At 33.1% G+C, this 23,997-nt stretch overlaps 1 protein-coding gene across 6 annotated transcripts in view; it reads right to left on the bottom strand.

The window, feature by feature from the left end:
* LOC150102804 (uncharacterized) overlaps window positions 1-23,997 on the bottom strand; it is a 271,397-nt gene that overhangs the window by 215,547 nt on the left and 31,853 nt on the right. For 5 of the 6 annotated variants that reach the window (XM_090399129.1, XM_090399128.1, XM_090399130.1 and 2 more), the window contains exons 3-4: window positions 15,783-15,863; window positions 2,744-2,882 (exon numbers count right to left, since the gene is read on the bottom strand). In XM_090399129.1, the coding sequence (XP_090255255.1) occupies window positions 2,744-2,882; window positions 15,783-15,863 (220 nt within the window). The remainder of the gene's footprint in view (window positions 1-2,743; window positions 2,883-15,782; window positions 15,864-23,997) is intronic. The other variant, XM_090399132.1, reaches the window with a different exon arrangement.

The raw sequence follows: 23,997 nt of genomic DNA, 5'->3' as shown, positions 1-23,997 counted from the left end.
TTTAATTTTAAACTTTATTCATATAACTGTCAGTGGTTTCTCAAAGAGAAAACTTACCCATTAGTCAAACAAAAAACCTCATGAACAGTACCTTGAATGACCTGAAAGAAATTAGAGAAGCTCCACAACCTTCAAAGAGGAAATTTTTAGATAGCATAGGTGGGTATAATTGTATTCAGATGTATGCAAAGAACTATTAGAATGCATCTGATAAAAAAAGATTTTGTGAAAAACGAATCAGAAATTGACAAAGCTGTCTCAATATCTGATACATTTGCCTGGCTTGGAGATGTGGAAGATTTTGGGAAAGAAGAAATTAAGTCATCTGGTAAACATTTCAGGAAATATTCTGATGATAATGAAGAAATAATTGCAATAAATTTGATGAAAGAGTAGTTGAATTTTAAGTTTTAGGAAAGCACTTAAACATACAAGACCTTTTTGAGAGAATAACAAATAATGAGGTTTCCATTTCTCTCAAAACTGCTTGAAATTGTAGCCATTATACCAGCAAGTACATCACTGTGTGAATGAGGTTTCAGTCAAATGAATCTAATAAAAGGGAGGCAGCAAAATAATCAGGAGAACCACACAAAGTTACTTACACTAATCACTATAGGAAAAGAGAAGTGTAATTTTTTTCCATGCAGCTGAAATGACTGTGGATTGCTCCAGAAATCACAGGGGGTTTGCATCTGTGCATTCCAGTAGCATTGGCACAAAGCAAAATAGTAATCCACTCTTAATTTTGTTTATATCTAGCCCATGAGTCATGTTTGCCACAGTGCATCATAGCTGATGTGGGCAACATACATGAAAACAAGCTGATCTCATCTGCATTATACACTTGTTATCATGAACAATTTCTTGGAAAGCTTTTACAGTCTGCTGCAGCCTCAAAATCTGACAACTGCTTTCTCCACCAATTACTATGTGCCTGATTCCATGATACTACTTAAACCTGTACAACCATCCCTCATTATACACACAATTTGAACATTATGTTCAGTTTCTCATGGAAGCATTTTACATTTTTCTCTTACCAGTCAACATAGCACAGGAATCTTCTCTCGCTGCTGCTGATACCATTAAAACCACTTCACCAATGATCTTTGTTTTTGATTTTGTCAGTGTCTTCAGTTTACTCAACATTTCAGAAAATTCCTTGTGGAAAAAAAAAAAAAAAAATCTTAAGAATACTTTCCTTTCTTGCTAAAATATCAACTACATAATTAAAATCTGAGATCTGGGCACTCACTCTTCAATAATTTCGATTTTCTATTGAATGTTTAATATCACCCATTTTCTTCCTTTTATGCTAGGCAATGATTTAGACACCATTCCACTATTACTTTCAATAAAACTAAAAATTAAGAGGAGAACAGTACAATATTGTAGAGAAAATTCAATTCATTATATACTGGTATACTATTTTCTAACCGGTGTCTTGAGATATGCAAATATTTCCTACGAAAATATACTACAGTACTGCATATCCAAGGTGTTGAAACATACCCCATGAGCTCACCATATGTCTGACCATGAATCTCTGAAGTGCATCAAATACATGAACTTCCTAATATTTCAAGCATATAAATGTCTACTTCACATTTATTTCATTTATTCACAAGAGATATATTTCAAGTATAAAAATAAAATCAATTATATCTATTTTGAAATATGAGATCAATCTTAGCAATATATTTATTACTGGCAATATTGTCCTTGTCATCTTTTATTATAATTATTTATTCTTCCAATCAATGTAATGAACAAAGTATTTTATTCAGGTTCTTTCATTTTGCTGAAAATATTGATTGCAGGAATTTTTCGTATAAAATACTCGTACTCGTACTTTACGTTAATTACATCATATATATATATATATATATATATATATATATATATGAAAAACACAATGGTTTCAAATAACATTTATTGAAACATGTGACTTTTTTTTTTCCTTGCAAAATTCCAGCATGCCTTGTCTGTCATTGTAATCACAACTTAATCAAAATTTGTAGGCAAAATTTCCTTTTCTTGCTTTTTATGCAATGAATGGTTTTTTGCATTTATTGCTCACGAAATGAAAAGCTTAAGTCAGCAAATTAACCACCATCCATTCTCTTCAGTCATCAATAGCAATACACAGCATGGCTGATATTACTACTCATTCTGAATCATTCCTGTAATTGCTAGATTAGATTTGAGTGTGGAATACATAGCAGTGTATCTAGGCTTTTACCACTCTTGGCAAATGTCAAAGCATTCCTATGCTACCGGAAATGCAGCTTAATGCATAAAAATTTGTCACAAATGACACAGATCAAGATTTAAAAATATGTTACTACAAAATATTTCAATTTTTTTCTTCTTAATTCCATGCAGTGGAAACCAAAATTGCATTCTTAATGTTTTGTGTTAAACAATAAAGAAATTCTCAGAATTTCTTTATTGTGACAGAATTCTCAGAATACTAATTTGACCTAAAAGTAACATTCCACTACCTACAACAGTGGAAAGTTTGCTCTACTGAGCTCATTAACAGCAACTCATTAACTATTCCTTTAGTCACAGATGATATATAAGATCACGCTTAAATAATGAAAGATTTATTGAGAAAAAATAACTAGGATTATTAACAAGTATATTAGTATTTATGAGAAAATAATTTTTTTATTAAGAAAATTGAAGTTAGCTACTTTTTAACATCTTTAGCAATACAAAAACAATTGCTACTTACTGGATTAACTGTAGGTTCTACTCTAGGATTATGTTCAACCTCCCATAGTGCTTCATTAAAATATTTTCTCCTTGATGGTTTACCAAATTTTTCTTTGAATTTTTCAAAGGGAAACAAATCTTTTGTAGCAAGTACAGCACTGAAAAATATGGCAAAAAGCTTTGTGAATACAAGAAACTGTTTTCACACACATTTTATCATTGTGACTACAGCTGAAGGACAGCAACAGAATGTACCATAATAGGTTTTACATAAAAACTAGTTTTTGCATATTAACCAAAGGCTTGTTAGGAGGTAAAAGAAAATTATAATACAAACTGTAAAACACCTCTTTATAACTTCACGATCATTTATGAATCATGTGAAATAACAGTGTTAACAAAAACAGTAGTTGCTATTATTCTGATCATTTAAAACAGCTGTATACACATGTGTATATACTATGCATGTTTACTTTTTTTTTTTTTTTTTCATAGATGGAAAATGAATTTCATTACTTATTGCAAGACACTGCCATGCTTAAAAAGGTAGACTGAAAAAGTTTCATGTTTGCTTTCAAGAGAGAGTAGGGGTTCTGGATTATCCCACAGTACTATAGTAGTTAGCAGCATGGCAGACTAAGGTGCTAATGCACTACACATTACATGAGCAAGAATTGGATTTAAGAAGTTTACTGTTGCATGTCTAGCCAGCAACCAATGTTCCAAACCAAAGCACCAACAATGCCAATTGGCCAAAGAAGTGGAAAAAAGTATGCTATTAATATATGCATAGCATCCATGTGATGCAGCAGGAGTAGTATTAGATTTTAAAAAAAAAAAAAAAAAAAAAGGAAAAGAAATTTACCGTTGCATGTCTGGCCAGCATCCAATATTCCAAACCAAAGTAGCAACAGTAGTGCCAACAATGCCAACTGGCCAAAGAAGTGGAAAAAAGGTATGCTATTAATGTATGCATAGCATCCATGTGATGCAGCAGGAGTAGTATGCATATAGTGCAAATATGCATGAAATAATGGATATCATGGTATGGGTATTTTTGCTGATTGGGATCAGGACCCCTACAGCTACCAGCAGCCTAGCACATACATTTTGATATCACACAGTTCCTAAACAGAAATATTGTCTTCCAGGCCAATGTCTTACAGTCTGGTCTCAGTGATAGAACATTGTCTTCCAGGACAATGTTCTATCACTGAGATCAGACTGTAAGAAATTAGTTCAAAGTGCATATAGAGAACATCATTTTGAACAATCCACATCCAACTGGATTTCAACTCTAATACTGTGGAGTGTGTTCTGGAATGTGTGAAGAAACAAACTGCGACCACTTCCATTCAAGAACTGGGGATACACTGAAGAAAAAACTACACATCTACACAGACATCATTAGATATCTAAAAGAATCAATTCCATGGTAGGGATCTATGCAAAAGGGGTTGGCAAACACTATATTAGGCAGTTGGTCATAATTCATTCTTAATGCTTTATTAGGTTTAATCAATTTTCCAGTATGATCCATATATCACATTTAATAAATGAGAGCTATTATTCTCAGCTGTTAAATTTATGCTGTGATAGATACCATCTGATTAAATGGATCCACACAACTTTCAAGAACCTCACCAAAATTAAAAATAACTGCTGTTACTAATTTTGTAGATATGAAACTTGGAACCTAAAAGAAGTGACAGGAAAAGGGTAGCCACTTTTGAGATGTGGTGTTACAGAAGGCTGTTGAGAATATCATATACTGAAAGGTCAAAATGAATGGTGCTAGAAAGGATCAGCAGAACTTTATGGCTTCTTAAAAGATACTGACAGAAGAAAGCTGAAATACTTTGGACACTGAATGGAAAGACTTCTCCAAACAGTAATAGGAGTTAAAGTTCTAGGAAAAAGATAAGGTGTAGACCTACAATGAGATGGATGACGTGTCTGAAGTGACTAATATTCAGAGTTGAAGCCTCCAAAAGTGCATACAACAGAACCACCTGGCGAGGACTGGTGTGGCACATCACTGAGGAACAGAATGACCATATGGAATGGCATCTGATAATGTCCAATGAATACATGGATGGATGGACTAATTTTGTAGGTAAATCAGCAGTAAAAAGAAAATGGACAGAAAAACCAAAATTAATTGCATTCTCAGTAGAACAAGTAATTGATTTCAAAACTAATTAAAAACTTATTTCCCCTCTCTTCCCTAACCCTATTCTATCTACTCTATTCCAGAATGCAGCTGATGCAATTTTTTGAAAAGAAAAAAAAAAAAAAAAATACAAATGACTATAGAAACAGATAAAAGGATGATAAAAAGTAAAAGAATAATTGGGTGCCCACAATTTTTTGATATGGGCAACATAGACAAATGAAAGTTTTGAGATCAATAATAGAAAGAAATGCTAAAAAATTCAGGTAGTGAAAACATTTCATTTAAGTTACATTTTATTACAGAAAATTCAGAGCAGTAACGTAACACACAATAATACTTTCAACAGGGATATAGGGAGGTGATCACCATTTAGTTTTTAGTTGAATAGAAATGAAAATCACGATGAAAAGAAAATTTTAAAAAAGAATCAATGTGGAACATCTTTTGGAGGTGAACTTCTCTTCAAGGATTAGGCATTTCCTGTTCCAGCTTCACTGGTCTTCCTCTCTCTTTACCTTCGGTCTATATCTATCCACCTCTTTTGGTAGCTGGCATCTTTCCATTTCTCTGTATCTTCCTTGATCCTTTCATTTATGTTATAAATATCTAGCTATTTTCTGATGTCTTCATTTCTTATATGGTCCAATTTTGTGCATCCTTTAATTGTTCTTAAAAATCTCATCTCTGCAGTTTGTATTTTACTTTCATCTATCTTTTTAACTATCCATGTTTCTGAACCATATAAGAGTGGGGGTTGCCATTACTTTGAAAAATTTTAGTCGAGTTCCTCGTCTTGTTTTTTTATTCAGAGTCCTTTTAATTGTTTCACAGATTTTCTGAAATTTCTTTAATTTTTCATTCTATATCTTTCTTTTAGATATGCTATTATGCAGCCTAAATAATTAAACCGTTCATCTGTCTATTATTTTATTTTCATCTAACATGATCCCAACCTTTAAATGCCATGACTTTTGTTTTCTTTTGTGAAATTTTTTAACTGTATTGTTGGCTTATTTTGTTTAACTCGTAAACTGATTTTTGAAGGTCATTTTCATTGTCTTGTAACATAATCTGATCATCTGCATATAGCACTGTACTGATAACAGTTCTTCGGTTAACTGGAAACCTTATTTTATTGTTGTTTTCCATATTTTAATAATCTGATCGATATATATATACACACACAGGTATCTCTTGATATATGCAGCTTTGATTAGTGCACAAAAAATTATTGCGACCATAAACTTGATATATGTGTTATCAAATTTGATTAGTCCAGCCCAAAAAAGTTTGAAAATAAGCAAAGCGTTAGACTTGGTCAATGAAACCGATCAGATCATGTGGTACTAGTCGTGCTCCAATGTTAGTAACTCACTCTCGGCCTCAGTCTCAGTGCTTCAATTTATCAGCAGAGCGTGGCACGTACAGATGTATATGTGTATGTATTACAGTGTACGCTTACGGCCTATCCGCATATCACGTAATTTTCAAATTATGTAAAGCATTATCCTTCGTAACCATGGCCTCGAAAAAGAGTAATAAACGAAAACTTATTACTTTGGATACTAAAACTGACATTATTAAAAGGTTTGATAATGGAGAAAGCAAAGAAGAGCTCTAGGCTTTGGTGAATCAACTATACGAGCCAATTTAAATAAAGCGACTGAGTACCGCGAACAAGGCAAAGTGGCATCTGCATCTTTGAGTATGCAGCATAATAGGAATAGAAGCCCATTAATGATCAAAATGGAAGATTTACCATTTCTTTGGCTAGAAGATTGTAATCAGAAGTGTATTCCCATTGACAGCAATAATCTTAGGCTCAAGGCTTTAAGTCTTTTTTTTACACTTAAAGAAAACAAATATCAAGATGTGACTGCAACATTTTCTGCAAGCAAAGGCTGGGTAGAAAATTTCAAATCTCGATCCGGAATGAAAAATGTAAAATTAACAGGCGAAGCAGCAAGTGCTGATAAAGTTATTGCAGCCAGATATCCAGCTGAATTAAAGAAAATAATCGAAGAAAATGGGTATGACAATCGTCAAATATTCAATGTAGACGAAACTGGAAGAAAATGCCAAAAAAAAAAACATTTTTAGCAAGAAAAGAATGAACCACACCTGGTTATAAAGCATCCAAAGATCGCTTAACACTTTTACTTGGAGGTAATGCCGAAGGTGATTTCAAATTAAAGCCAATGCTAATTTATCGAACAATGAACCCAAGGACTTTTAAAGGCTGTAACAAACAATCCCTTCCAGTAATATGGGAATCGAATAAAAAGGCAACGCTTACCAAATAGTTGTTTAAAGAATGGTTCACTTCGCATTTTTGTCCCACAGTTGAAAAATACTGTAATGAAAATAATTTACCGTATACTATCGCGTATAATGCAAACTAGAAATTTTGTTTGAAAACTAGCCCTAAAATGCCATGTCCATGTATAATGCAATCTGTTAATCTCGTTCCATAACATTATAAATAATACAATACGAATTAAAGAAAGAATTATTTATTTAAAAACAAAATGTCAAAATACAAGACGAATTAATGAAATAAATATTTATTTTAAAACAAAATGTCAAACTCCTTTAAATTCTTCATCTTTTGAGTCGTCAAACATTTCATTTATAAATTCATCTGTAGGGATTGCATCATCAGTGTAGCAGTTGTTGTCATCATCTTCATGCTCTCCAATTTGTTGTGCGTCATCCTCGCTTTCGTATATGACATGATCTTTGGATCCATCCATTGAATCATTTCAGATGGTATCGAATCCCATGCTTCTTTAACCCAGCTGGTGACTAGGGTGATCTCAGGCTTCTGAAAATTCCCACCCTTTGTCATCTTCACCAAACCAGATGACATCCATTCTCTCCATTTTTCACGTAAGTGATCTTTAAATGGCTTCAAGATGTCAAGTGGCTGCAAAACAGAAGTTAGACCACCCGGTATGACTGCTAGGTCTGTACGTAGCTCACGTGCTTTCTCTTAGCTTGCCTCTGTTAAATGCGCCCGGAACATATCCCAGACTAGCATGCTTTGTTGACGTAACAAGCTACCTGGATGTATGTTCCATACTTGATCCAGCCACAACTGTACACCTTCTTCATCCATCAAACCTTTCTGATTGGTGCGAACAATTACACCTGCCGGAAATTTCATATGCTTTGGAATTTTCTTCCTTTTAAACATCACTGTTGGCTTTAATTTGGTTCTGTCTGCACATGCATGCTAGAACAATGGTAAAATGCGTTTTTTCATGTCCCGTTGTTTTTATGAAGACACTCTTTTCACCAACTGAGTTTACTGTTCGATTCCCAGGCATATCAAAGTACATGGGCGTCTCATCCATATTGCCAATATGGGAAAGTTCATATCCGTGACACTTCCGGAATTTTATGATAAATTTATGGAAGGACTCCACTTTTTCTTCAAGCTGCTTTGGTAACTTCTGCACAATTTTCGTTCGGTGTCGTAATGTTAATGCTTTGCGTTCCATAAATCTGTTGCACCACCCAGGCGAAGCAAGAAAAGATGAAATATCTGGTGTGTCCTTGAACTTGAGTTGTAGAGCTCGAAAACGAATTGCATTTTTTGTTACTATAATGCCATCTTGTCTTTGCGTCAAAATCCATTCATTTAGCTCTTCTTCGAATTCTGGAAAGGATGCTACATCTCCACAACGGGCACGTTTCATTTTGGGAATTTTTTCAAGACTCTTTTTGCTTATGCCAAAGTCTAATATTACTCTCTGCTACACCAAATTCTCTCACAGCAACATTGTTATTATGTTCTTCTGTAAACTGCACGACACGCAATCCTACTTCAAAAGATGAACGTTTACGTTTCTGTTGGCTCATTTTCAGGCTAGGTTTGTTTAACGAATAATATTTAAAATGAACTGTGGTTAAATCGATATACCTAACTGTGCCCTATCATTCGGCGATGGAGAGTGCATGCGCAGATACGATGCACGCTCGGTCGCCAAATGCGAGTGGGTCAAGTAGATTTGGTTGCATAGGCATTAGGTAGTATATATTGTGTGCACAAGCCTAATAAGATGTTATATTTTTTAGGATCTGCATATAATGTGAACCCCTAACTTTAAGTAGCATTTTTTACCATAAATTTTTCGCATTATACGCAATATACGGTAGCTTTCAAAGTATTGGATAATGCTCCTGGACATCCCACCTCACTTAATGATTTAAATAGTAATGCGCAGGTTGTATTTTTACCACCGAATACAACATCTTTGATACAGCCTATGGACCAGGGAGTCATTTCTGCATTCAAGGCTTACTATATTAGAAGAACTTTCGCCCAGGCGATTCAAGCTACAACTGGAGACGATCCAATCACTCTAGAGGAATTTTAGAAAAAATATGATATTAAACAAGCAGTTATAAACATTCACGAGTCTTGGGAAGAAGTGACAGCCAACTGTATGAGAGCAGTCTGGAAGAATCTTTTGCCTGAATCTGCAAATAATTTTGGTAGTTCTATTAATCCCGTCAACGAAGTTATCGATAATATTGTTTTGATTGGAAGTGCTCTTGGCTTTGAGAATGTCGATTCAAAAAATATTCGGGAATTATTGGAATCACATTCGAAAGACCTAAGTAATGAAGATCTTCTTGAAATCGAACATCAATAGGCATACGAAGCAGAAGAAGAAAAGTAAAGTGAAGAAATAGAAGATGTATCTAAAGAAATCATATTAAAGAACTTGAAGAATTGTTTAGGACAATTGAGAAGGCAAAAGAACTCATACTAGAGATAGATCCAAATGTAGAGAGAAGCATGAACGTTAGTCACAGTTTATATAAACACATTGATTGTTATCGCAAAATCATGGAGGAGAAAAAAAGCTACCACTGTTCAATTTATGTTAGATAAGTTTCATGTAACAAATATGAATAAATAAAATATATAAATACATGTCACCTTAAAAAATAAATGATGTTTAAATTTTTATATTTAGCAGGATTCATTATAATTATTCCCATTAATTCTTAACATTGAATAATACAGTGTCCATCGAGGATTAATTAACCGCATATATCAAGTGTGTGTGTGTATTGAATAGAGTTGGATATAAACTACATCCCTGTTTGATATCCTGATTTATTTCAATCTCTTCTGTTAATTTATTACCTAGCTGTAACCGTATTTTTGTATCTTTATATAAACTTTGTATAGCTTGTACCAAATGTAACTTATATGTTTTTTCGTTATATTCCATAGTGTTTCTCTGTGTATTTTATCAAAAGACTTCTCATAATCTACAAAAGCCATGAGTCTCTAAATTAAGTTCTTGTCTTTTTTCAATAATTTGTTTTAGCACACAAATACTGCCCATACATGATCTTCCATATCTGAAACCATTTTGTTCTTATGAGGGTAGACTGTTTGCAATATTTCTAAGTATTCAGGATTTTACAGTCAATTTTGTACCCTCTATTTAATAAACTTATTCCTCTGTAATTTCCACAATTATCTCTGTCTCATTTCTTAAATATAGATATCACCTTAGCTTTTAATCAATCTGATGGAACCTCACCACATTTCCTCCAACAGTTATTTATTAATTTTAGGAATCTGTGATGCAAATATTCTCTGCCATATTTCCAAAGCCCTGTATACTTATGTCATCTAATCCAGCTGACATTCTATTTTCCAATTTTATTGGTTCAATATCAGTGCTGATTTCTTCATTATTATCTGCTGTTATTAAATTTGGGTCATACCATAAATTTTTATAATGTTCTATCCATTGTTTCTCTTGTATTATGTTGATTTGTGCTGTATCTCTTTCTTCGTTGTTTTATTTCCTTAATATTTTGTAGGCTATGTCATGTCTTCTATTTTATTAATAAATCTGTCCCAAGAATCTTGGTGAGCTTTTGTACTATGGTTTCAGGCTATTTCTTTTTTGTTGTTGTTTTCGTATATTTTTTCTGTTTCCTTTGTATGTTTCTGAAGGAATAATTTGTATGCCATTTGTTTTTATTTTATTGCATTTTATTTATCTGTGTTCGATTTTTAATTTTTCTTTTTAATATTTTATTTTTCTTTCCAGGTACATCAGAGGCTGCTTTCGATTATCTTTATTAAAGTTTTATATTCTTCTTCTATATCTTCATTGATTTGGGCTTCTTTAAGGTAATCTGTTAAACATGATTGATATAGCATTCTATTGCTTTCTTGTTGTGATAAATATAATTTGCATACTTGTTCTATTTCTTGTTTTTTCTTATTTACTTCTTTTCTCCATTTTGCTACTTTAGAGACTACTAAATAATGATATCAAAAAATTTCACTTCCTCTGTAAACTGTACATCTCTCACACATAGAGCTCGTTTCTGATGAGTAATGATATAATCAATTATAGATCTTATTCCTCTGCCATTCCAAGTATATTTATATTCTTTTTTTCTTTTTTAAAAGTATTGGTTATTTAAAATTATTAAAGTACAGAAGTCTAATAGTTCTTATGCAAATTTCTCCATATTTTCCTAAGACATATGGGATTGGATTATTTCCAACTTAGCATTAAGATCTCTTGCTATTAATATATAGTCATTTTTATTACATTTATTTAACTGTTTTTGTAGTTCCTCATAAAATTGTTAGGAATCTTATTTCTCACCTTCTTCAGTGGCATATACTCACCTTATTTCTCACCTTCTTCAGTGGCATATTATGATATTTAAGTAGCTTCTATTTGTTTTTAATTTGGCTGTTATAATTCAATCATTTCCAAAATTGTATTTTTCCATTTATTATCAATTAAAAAGGTCACACCACTAGAAGCTCTGATATGTTGGTCCAATCCACTATATAGCCTAGTAAAATTATCTTTTTATTTCATTTAATTTCTTTTTGTTCTGTTATCATGGCTATATTAATATTTTTAGTTGATTTACCAATTCTAATTCCTTTGTTGCATTAATTTGCCAAAATGGAAGACTTATCTTAACAGCAACTGCCACATAGCTGTAATTTTTTTTACAACATTAGAGGGAATCAAAATAGAACTTCAGATCTTTTGTCCATTACAACTATATTGTTTCACTTACTCACTGCCATATATACATGATACATGCTGCGTTGTGCTCTGATGGTGCCGATTTGAAATTCAGCAAAATATAAGCAAATTAATAAAACATCTTTTTATAAAATAGTTCATTTGGTGTTGTTAATACCATTAAAAATAAGTCGTGAATCCCTCTGTTGTTATGCTTCGCACACATTCCACGTGGCTACCTTTAAAATGTTCGAGATTCCAAATCGTTTATCTTTAATCTTTCTTGGTCATTTTTCCATTGTTTTGGTCCAATAAATTTTCCAGTTCAAGTGTCTGAGTTATAGAATTTTTTTTTACTTGGTAGGATAACCAGTCTTACGCAGGTGAACTTCTAGACTGAAATAAACAAATATTACTCATGGGGGAAAAAAAAAGAGGGAGTTTGAAAATAAGAAATGAACCTTATAGACTCACTTGTGTACTCCAAAGGGGAGAAAAAAATCAGCCAATGATTCAATCAAAGGCAGGTGCTGAAGTTGTCTAAAAGGACAGAAAAATCAGAACCTAAATTCAACCTAAAAGTTAAAAGGGTGGTTGTGGGGGGAAAAAAAAAATTCCCAGCAGGTAAGTCAACATGTGCTCTGAGAAAATACAGTAAAGCAGCACATAAAAGCATCTAAACAAGTCAGGGGAAGACTTCAATCAGCATACAGAAGATAAATGTCAGGTAATGAAAGGTTCTGGAGGCTATTTGAAAAAAAAAAAAAAAAAAAAAAAAAAAAAAAGCTTAGAAATGGAGGGACAAGTACTGTAAAAGTAATCAGATGTGATAAAAATGATATGAAAACTCAAGATAAAAATATCCAAGATGTTTGGAAAAATTACTTTGAAAGATATGAAATATACAATGGCAGAATGGTGGTAGAAAATATAGAAGGTAACCAAGAATATAAAAATCAGTACTTGAGGTAATAGAAGGCAGCTATAATAGATAATATTCGAGTGGAAATGCTTAAACATGAAGATATAAATGTTTTACAGTAGCTGCACTGCATAATTCTAAAGGCATGATCACTAGGTTAAATTCTGGATGATAATAGTAGAGCTCTCATAATACCTATCTATAAAAAGGGAAATAAAACAATGTGTAAATAACAGGAATTGCACAACTTAGTGTTCCAAGAAAGATGATACAAGTATACTTTAGAAGAGGCTAAGAAAAATTATGGAAGGTTAACTTGAATAAGATGGGTTCGGGCCAAACAGACCTTCACTTTAAGATAGAGGTGGATTCATACAATAAGAAATGTCTTAGAAGACCAAAATGTAAGATCTGATGACAACAGAGAAAAACTGTTGACAAGAAGTTAGTACTACACAAGTGTGTATACATCATTACTATCATACTATTCATAAAATGCAACCTTCTAAGCACAACAATTTCCTGAATTATGCAGTGTAGACATAAAATTTTTATACCTTATATATGCATTTCTAGTTGAATATTATTCACTCCAGCTGCAGTTAATACTTCAGATTTGAGGTTTTTTTTTTTAATATACATGTTTAGATTGGGAATGGGGGAGTAAACATTCTTCTTGAAATTGCTAAGATAGGTTATAATCCTAGACATAATCCTCTAGCCTATCAGGATTTAAACAAGACCAGAAGAAACTAAGAATGAACCAATTTAAGCAGGGGTAGAGGAGGGGCCCAGCCTCTGTGGTACTAAGCAACACTAAGTCGTAGATGCATTTCAATGCTCAGTGTAACACTCCCACTTTGCTTAATAAAAGCTTAAAGTAGCCAAAATGCCACGTTTAATTCCACAATAAAGACAGAGTTACATTTTTCTCAATTTCTTCAAGTCTAACAATATCTGTTTTCAGAGTTGCATCAGACATAGTGAAACCAATATTTTTTCTTTTAAATGGTGAAGCTATAAAATCGTCAGCCTGCATACTGGACTGAACTTGTCAGTAATGTTTTAGGACAAGGTTCCAAAAATCTGCTTGCCTCAAGCAAATTAGAGACAAGTAGCAAGTGAATTTTCAGCCACATTCTAAAATGCATTCAAACAATATTCTTTGCATAATTTACACTTCTTTTTTTCATTGTAAAACATCTCATTCACTATCAAATTATTTGATCACAGACAGCTGCCAACTTTATTAAAGAAGTTTTATTTTAAACAAAGAAATAGCATATTTATATAATTAATAAAATTAACAATCATAAAAACTCAACTTGCCATATCTTTTTCTACTAAGAGACATTCAGGTTTCATGAACTGTCTAATTCTCACAAAATATGCTGGACATATACTTAAGGCCATACTTATGCACAGGTGCATGAGGCTCTTGCTGGGGCCCCCTCCAAAAATTAGAGCCAATTTAACCATGGAGCAAGACATAGATGCTCACTATCCAGCAAGGGATGACTGTGCTTGGAAGTAGGATGCTAGGGCTACCCAGGATATCAGGATAGTCAGTAAGCTTCAACACACTATCTACAGACCATGGAGAAGAAGACTTGCTGCAGTACTATTTGGCCTATGCAAGCAAGTTCATTAGCCAAAAGGATCCTGGCCAAGTTATGCATGTCTTGTCAAAGTAGTGCAAAACTACCACAAGTTCCTCTTTTCTAGAAGGTTGCTGAGTGAAGAATATGGGAAGAATAGAACAGACAAAAATGAAAAATGTAAAGAGCAAGTACCATCACTGAGAGGTCCTTTCCACCACAAATAGGTACTTCTCACATGAAGGGACTTTCATTCTGTACATACAGGTGTTACATGATTTATCAGCCATCTCAGTTGGCATATTTCCAATCAGCAATCATGATCTCCATGAAATAATGTATTTACCAATTTGAAGAAACTGATAAACAGTGCTGAAAGTTGATAGCCTGATGCAAGCGGCAAAACTAAGAACTGACCAGATAATTTATAATCATTCTACAATCATTTCTTACTTGTCAGCTTGATGCAAAAGTGAAACAACCTAAAATTACTGTCAGATCATTTTACTCAATTTGGCTAATAAAAATGAATAGACTACAACCAAAAATGAACAAATTACACATAATCACTATATCCTAAACCATACTAAAATTCAGTCCAGTAAGTTTTATCCCTGCAAACACACTCTGAGTGAAACAAAAATTACGATGGTTAAATTTCTGCCTGCATCCCAAATTTAAAAAAAAATAATAATAATAATAATCCTGGGCTCTCACCTAGAGCCCAGGAAGAATTTCATGCAGATTGGTACATACACAAAACAAATCAATTAAGTGCATATTCATTTTGCAAAATACACTTAAAATACATGGATGCCATATCTGATAGCTTGGTTGGATGAGTTGTTGGCATACCCACTCTCCAACCAACAGGTTGTGAGTTGAAATATTGTCTTTAGGTGAGAGATGAATTTCATTGACCAGTGTGAGACCACCAACACTTATTGGAGGCCTGAAGTGGCTTGAAAAAGTTCCCATTTAGCCTCTAGAGCAGGGTTTCCGAACTATGTAAAAATAAAAAATATATATAAAAATTGATAAAAAAGCAGGACAAAAATCCTTAGTCCACCCACAGTACACAGGTACTATAGGTTTACTAATAACCTCTCATGGGTGGGAACCACATAAAAAAAGTACTAGATATTTAACTTAGGAATTTAGCTGAATGCACCTAAAAATGGAAATTAACTGTCTACAGATTCTTAATTCATATTTAAGCTTAGACGATTTGACAAAAACCTTCAGGAAAAGCAAGCTAAGACTGGTGGTATCTGGAAAAGGAGTTTATGATTAGTGACTAGGTTAGAGTCAAAATGGATGTCGCTTACCTAAAGCTGATCTTGTGTATAACAGTGTATCGATGAATACTTGCACAGATGATAAAAAATAAACGAAATGAAGAATTCCACCTAGAATTCAATGAATAATTAAAATAAAAACGGTATGGAATATTGTGCAAAACTATTTTTTTATATAAAAATGCATATTTACAAAATAAATTCGAGATATTTAGGAATACGTTCCCCCCCTCCTTTTTTTTTTTACACAAAAGGTTTCCCAACATATGTGTGGTACTTCAAACAGTACCACACATATGTTGGATAATCAAGAACAGGAAAAAGGGACTTTTTGGAATAGCTGTGGTAATTCTTGGAGAACAGAACCTCCAACAAAAATGAAGACAAGCCAGTTAAGTCGATCTTAGAAGCTGCAATGTTGACGAGATATTGTTCCCCCCCTCCTTTTTTTTTTTGGAAGTTTCTAATTGAAATTATCGATGCCAATTAGAAACACATAATGCAGAAACCAAATCTAGGAAATGATGACATGCTATTCCAAAAGGAGTGAACTGTTTTTTTATCGGTGAATTTAGAATTAACATAAATTGAGCAACTGTTCAAAGAAGCAAATAAGTAATGTTGAGAGCAAACAAGAAAGGCTGGAAGTAAATGTTAGTCTGTGAAGAAATGATCTTGAGAATGTGGATATCACTGAAGTTAAGGGAAGGTTTTAAAAGATTTTCAATAAACAGAAAAGTACTGTTTTTGGATGCATTAAAATTAACTAAATTACTGCCTTTACTTCACTAGAAGAAGACACTGGGTTAAAAGTACAATGAACTGTATAATCCTGCAGTTTTGTTTGTGATCTTCTTTAGGTGGTAGAGGAATTTCATTACCTAGCATGAAACCACTGTCCCACTTATTGGAGTGGGAACCACATAAAAAAACACTAATTAAAAAATATAAACATATTAATAGAAAATTAAAAATTCTTAGACCACTCAGTACTATCCTTATGTATTATAGTGCATTAGGATAGACTTTATTTATTTTATTTTATTTATTTTTTTTACACATACTACCTAGCAACAGAGCCTCCATGGCTTAGCAGGTATAGACAAACCCTCTGCTTGGAAAGATCAAGATCTATATCCAGTGATGTGAAAAACTTTTCATCTTTTCACAATTGAATGCTGAGATAGCCAGTATCATACAGAGGTGGGGATGGGTTCCCCCCAGGAAACTCCAGTTTTTCATCCCCCAAAACAGGCAAACCAGCCCCATGAACACACAGATCTGCAGGCATAAATATCTGTCCTTAAGGGATGCAGAGGAGGAGTGCCACCCCAGTTGCAATGATTCACTGTGACCCCTGATCAGGGCACTCTTCACATACTAAGAGATAGATAGGTTGAACACAAAGAAGACATATCTGACACAAAATATAAAATAAACTAATCTTAAAATTCTGATGAAATAACTGAGTTAATCATCCCAAAAATTAATGCCTTGCAAAATAGGCAGTATGTTTTATTTCAAAGGGTGACAACACAAATATGATATTACTTTTTTTGACCTCTATAGTTTTATGCAATAATTTAATAAAAAAATTAAAAATAATGATTACTTATAGAAAGTTTTTACCTTGGGTATAATATACATTAAAGATACCAAGCTATTTTAAACCTGGTTTTTACTCCATTTCCCAAGTAAGCAAACAGACAAATATAAGTCAAGTTTGCGCCTGCACGTAATGCGAGTCTAAGTGACCCGTAAAGTAGTACAAGTCGAGGCACCTCCTGGTAAAGGGGGAATAAGCTCTGATCACTATTCTTAATATTTACCTTTAATGCAAAGCCCATCTCCATGAGGAGATGTATTAAAGGCAAAGAGCAACTACCCAGACCGGTTTCGACCTTTATTGAGGTCTCATCAGTGGGAGCCAGGCTTAGAAATACCAAGGTTAAGTAAATACAGAGCTTATAAGTATTTTACCAAAACAATAAGGTGCTTTAACCTTATTAAATATAAAAATCTCAGGATGAGAGATAGATGTAGAAAGTTTTTTCCTTGGGTATAATATATGTTAAAGATACCAAGCTATTTTAAACCTGGTCTTTACTCCATTTTCAAAGTAAGCAAACAGACAAACATAAGTCAAGTTTATAATATAAGTCAGGCGCAAACTTGAATCAGAGCTTATTCCCCCCTTTACCACGAGCTGCTTTGACTTGTACTACTTTACGGGTCGCTTAGACTTGCATTACGTGATGGCCAAACTTGACTTATATTTGTCTGCTTACTTGGGAAATGGAGTAAAAACCAAGTTTAAAATAGCTTGGTATCTTTAACATATATTATACCCAAGGAAAAAACTTTCTACATCGATCTCTCATCCTGAAATTTTTATATTTAATAAGGTTAAAGCACCTTATGGTAACTTGTTTTGGTAAAATACTTATAAGCTCTGTATTACTTAACCTTGGTATTTCTAAGCCTGGCTCCCACTGATGAGACCTCAATAAAGGTCGAAACTGGTCTGGGTAGTGGCCCCTTTGCCGTTAATGCATAGCATCATATATCTCCTCAAGAAGATGGGCTTTGCATTAAAAAATATTAAGAATAGTGATCAGAGCTTATTCCCCCTATACAAGTTGCCTCGACTTGTACTACTTTACGGATCACTTAGACTTGCATTACGTGCAGGCGCAAATTTGACTTATATTTGTCTGTTTGCTTACTTGGGAAATGGAGTAAAATCCAGGTTTAAAATAGCTTGGTATCTTTAAAATGATTACTTATATTTGATAATTGCATGGGGTGGTCAACTAGTGACTGTTGGTTAAATTCATTTGGTGAATCAATTGGATTAAGAGAAAATTAATTTAATTTTTTAAAATAAACATTAATATAATTAAAATATATTTTAACTAATATAATTAAAACCTTTTAATATAATTTAAAATATTTTAAGATATTACAGAAATTATAATGACTTAGAAAATGCACTTTTTATAAAATGTGAATATCACACTTCTAAGTGAGATTCACATTTTGTATTACTTCAATTTATATAGGTTAGTGGTTCGGAGATGTTTTTTTAAGTGCCATAATAAATTTACCTAGTTGAATTATAATTATTCTGTATATGATTAACCTGAAATATCCTTTCCAATCTACATTATCTGGACTCACTACCATAAATTGTTTTCTGAAATTACTTCTAGAAATTTCAACAAAATTGGCATAATTAAGACAATGTAACACACATCATTTTCCATCAATCTCAGAATAAAAGGATTGCCTCCTATTTATGAAAGTCAGTTTCCCACCCTTCACAATGTGAAATCAGGATTTTATCATTCGTTCATGTTTCCGTGCCTAAATATCTCATTTGGAAATCTTATTGATTCTATTGTAAATATTCCATTTTTTATTCCATACCTTTAACATTCCATAATGTTTAAATTATTTATTGAATATATGGTGAGATTTCATACAACAGTATTTTTTAACTAAGCAAAAAAAGTTGGTACTAACAACCAATATTTGGAATACATAATATACTGATTTTTTTTTTAATTTTTTACCTAAACCATGATGAAACTTTAGACATGATCTTATTCAAAATTTTCTTTACTATTTTATTTTAATATTAAACAGATCAAATAAATATAAAACTGGCCAAATAGTCCATTTTATATCTATTTAATTTTCAATAGTAATAAGACAAAAAATCTAGTTAAAAGAAATCAGATTAAGATAAAAAAAAACAAAAAAAAACAAGTTTTTATGTCTTTCACAACAGGATGACAAATTAAATCAAATTTGAATTACATATAGCCTATAATTACTTCACATACAGACTTACTGATCAAGATATATTATTACTAAATGTATCATAACAAGTTATTATAGACGAAAATAGTATGTTTTGTAATCACGCTTTGATATCAATCATTATCTAGACAATTTTGTTGTGCCTAATTCTGTCATGAAAATTGTCTAAGTGAAACCATCAACATAGTCTAAAAAGGATTCGAGAGAGAGAAAGAGGGGGGGGGGGAGACAGAACCTGAAATTTCTTTAAATTTCATCTATCTAGGAAGGAATTATCATTGTAATTGGTTCTAGCTATTAAAAACAGCCCAGTTATTTATTATAAATACATAAGTAAATAAACTGTACTTTCATTGGATCTTGACCTAGGACTCACAATACTTCCCTACATCATGTGTACTGAATTATTACTATTCTGAATTTTACAATAAAGCCATACATCATGTGTACTGAATTATTACCATTCTGAATTTTACAATAAAGCCGTACATCATGCATACTGAATTATTACCATTCTGAATTTTACAACACAGCAATCCCTCGATTAGTGCACTTAATGCATTCTTTAAAACAGGTGCATTAATCGAAAATGCACTAGTCGAATACAATAACCTATGGGAAAAAGTATAATTTGTTCCTCAAATTTCTTTCTTGAATCTTAATTTTTTTATAAAAGAATTAGGTATGTCTCAGGTCCTAGTTAAAGGAAAACCATGGAGCTGAAAGTCAATAAAACATATTCAGAATATAAATTTTATTATTCTACTTCTTAACAAAGAATTGAGCTAACATAGTTTGGCAGGCATTTTGTTTCTTTTTTTCATATAACCAATGGTATGGCCCTATTGCCTCTTCTGCAAATTTTACTGGTTCTCTCTTCACCAGGGTCAGTCTCTAAGTATTGCTGCTTAAAAACTTCGACTGTATGAAAAATATTTTCAGATTGTTTCTGTGAAATCTCTTTTGGCTGACTATCAGTGGTTAAATTTTGTTCATATTCTTTCGGATCTTCCCACTGTGCACCTAAATTTAGCAGATCAGAATCACTCAGTTCTTCAGAATGAGATTCAATTAACTCTTGGGCATTATCATTGAAGGGGAGGAAGACATGAAGGATGTACAAATTGGTTGCCAACATGCAAAATCACGTGCTTTATAGATAAAATTTCGCAACTGTTATACATGCAAAATAGTTATCACTTTAAAAACTACAATGATCATAAAAGAGAAGTTAACTTTCTGACATGTAATAATAAACAACTCATCCCAGAAGACGGATTGATTACCCTGTTATCGGAATGGATTCTCCTTTTAGTGACATGCGCAGAAGTGTCAAAGGGTCTCGAATCTGTGGGCGTACTATAGCAGATGACATAAATTTTGGCGGTAAAAATTTGGAACATAGTACACATGGAAGTAGTGTAGTACGCCAGTAAAAATAACTTTATAAAATGTTTTAAATTGGTAACTAAATTATTTCATTCTGGTGAGTGATTTTTTAAAATAGTTACCCATAAAAATGTATAGATAGAAAAGTTTTAAAATCTGTAATATTTATTTTTAAGATGTATATAGGCACACTAATCGAATTTGGGTATCGAAAAAAAATGACGCACTAATCGAGGAATTACTGTACAGCTGTACATTATGTCTACTGAATTATTTATGAGGTCAATGAACAATACATTTCTATTCCAATCTATTAGCAGCCAAGTTATTTAAACTTCTGTAAAAGTTCAGCTTATACTTTTGATGTTTTGTATCCATTAACTTCTAGGTCTTCCCAGTAGTTTTTTCCCTTATATGCTTCCATTTTGGAGAATTTGAGGAAATGTGTTGTTAGTTAGATAATCTACATGCACATCCACACTACTGCATCTGTTTTTCTCTTGTTATTACAATTGAAATATTGTAGTGTAATTCTACTCTGATCTCCTGATTAGTTTTCATTTCAGTCCATGGTATTTATTTTTCTCAAACACTAGTTTTCAAAGCCTGTCGATCTTTATTCTTTCTGTATGATGTAGAGACTTGTCTTAAGTCTCTACATAATAAAGAACTATTTGAAAAACCATTGAACCACATACTTTGATTTTAAGTTCTTTGAAGAAATGTGTATTTTTCTATATATTTGTAAGTTTGATCATAGTAGATTACCGTGGATTTATTCTGTGTTTAATAGTTTCTTCATAATTTAGTGTGTCTGTAATCAAAGTACCCAAAGTAATTGAATTTTTTTAACCTGTTCCAGTTTATTTCTTTCCATTTCTAAATTAAGTTCTTCTCAATATCTGCCTATTGCCATTGTATTTCGTTTCACTAAAATTTATCTGTACTACACAGTCTTTACTGTTTTTATGTAAGTTTCTTCATGTACTTGAAGTTTTCTTTATCATCTGTATATTTTAGATGATGTAAATTTTGTCCATTCACAGATGTATTCTGGAATAGACTTTTACTGGATCTTTCAGGCACAGGTTAAACAAATAGTGAAAGCAGCAGACAATTAGTTTTCAATAAGATAGAAAAAAATTACAACATATAATCATGTGTTTTTAATAGTGTTTGGGAAAACGAGTGTCAAATAAACAACACAAACGTAACACACTCACTAAACAATAAACATCACAACAATGAGCTCCTATAATTTACAAAAACAGAGGTTCAAATATGATTTTCTGATTGTCAATATTTCCATGGTTTTTATGACACTTATCACAATTTCTACAATCTTATGTTACAATATTTGGTCATTTGACAAACTACTGACTAATTGTAATTCTGTCAAGAAGGTTTTTATTCATTTATTACATGCTCTAGCTCAGGTCCACTAGCCATAATGTTTATGTTTCATAAAATTTTAACATTATAAGTAGTTCAAATGAAACCAAAACCAAATTAACTTGACAAATTTTAACAGATCCTGAATATCTAATTTCATTAAATTCTTTCCATCAAGTCTAGAATTATTAAATTAATGGTTTTGAATCGTTTTTGCCAATGAAAACACTCTGATTCTTGTTGAGAGGCTTATATGTTGGTTAAACATGATAACTAATATTTAAAGAATTGACAGCGTATACTGGAAATATAGATTAAATAAACTTTAATATATACTTTCCGATATTTCGGCGAATGTCACGTTGCCATCTTCTTGGGAACTTACTACAAAGACACGTGCACACAAGTACTAATAACAGCAAATGAGACTGAAGCTAGCGTTTTCCTAAAGTCCTGATGGTGCCCCCTGGCGAGCTATATTGGTAGTTCTTGGCCTTTGGGCTGAAGTTCTTCTGATAAAAGTTTCCCAAATTTGGGGCAGTCTCATGCATCCAAATTTGTTGAGGTTTGGCATGTTCCTAAGGGCCGAGGATGATTCAATGAATAGTCTTTCATACTTGAACTTGCTGCGGTGTATTACTGTGGCTTTCTTCCATCTTATTCTGTGGCGAGTATCCAGAGCGTGGTCTGCAAGCCCAGAGTGGCTGTACTGGTGAAATCGGATGTAATCCTTGTGTTCTGAGATTCTGATATTTGCTGTCCTGCCTGTTTGGCCAAAGTAGGACAGTTTACAGCTGTAAGGGACCTGGTATACACCAGGTAGGTCTAGGGGAAGTGGTTGGTCTTTGGTGGAGCGGATAAGGGATGCCAGTTTTCTATGTGGTCTGTAACAAGTGGTCAAGTCATGTTTTTTTAAGATTTTTTGATTTTTTCCGAGGTGCCTCAGATGTAGGGAATGGTGATGGATTTAGAGTAATCTTTATTGTGAAGGGGAGGGGTGGTGGGTTGTGGATAACTGGGTTAAGTATTTTTTGGATTTTTTGGAGGGAGTAGCCGTTGGCTGAGAAAGTGTCACAGATGTGATTTAGTTCAGTGGTTAGGGCTTGATCATTAGAACAGATCATTTTTGCCCTGTTGAATAATGTTTTAATAACTCCATATTGTTGTGAGGGGGGGTGGTGGGATTGTTGGTGAATGTATCTGCCTGTATGGGTGGGTTTTCTATAGACTGAGAAAACCAAGGTTCCATCAGGTTGGCGGGTGACTAGTGTGTCTAGGAAGGGGAGGTTATTGTTTTCCTCTTTTTCCAGGGTGAATTTGATTCTAAGGTGTTGGTTGTTTGAGTGTGTTAGGAAGGAGAGGAGTGAATCCGGGCCATGTGGCCAAATGGCGAAAACATCATCAACGTAGCGAAGCCATATGGTAGGTTTTTGTGGGGCTGAGTTTAAGGCTTTCTCTTCAAACGTCTCCATGAAGAAGTTGGCCAAGGGTGGGGAAAGTGGTGAACCCATGGCTGTCCCCTCTATCTGTTTGTAGAATTTTTCCTGCCAAATGAAATAGCCTGAGTTCATTGTAAACTGAAATAGGGCTGAGATATCGGGAGGAAATTTAGCTTGGATTAGCTCTAAGGTTTCTTTGA

Source organism: Typopeltis vanoorti, chromosome 10 (genome assembly GCF_054136105.1).
Source record: "Typopeltis vanoorti isolate ZY-2024b chromosome 10, IOZ_Tvanoo_1.0, whole genome shotgun sequence".
NCBI classification, from domain to species: domain Eukaryota; kingdom Metazoa; phylum Arthropoda; class Arachnida; order Uropygi; family Thelyphonidae; genus Typopeltis; species Typopeltis vanoorti.
Note: the sequence above shows the minus strand (reverse complement) of the source record. Positions and strands in the feature narration are given on the sequence as shown.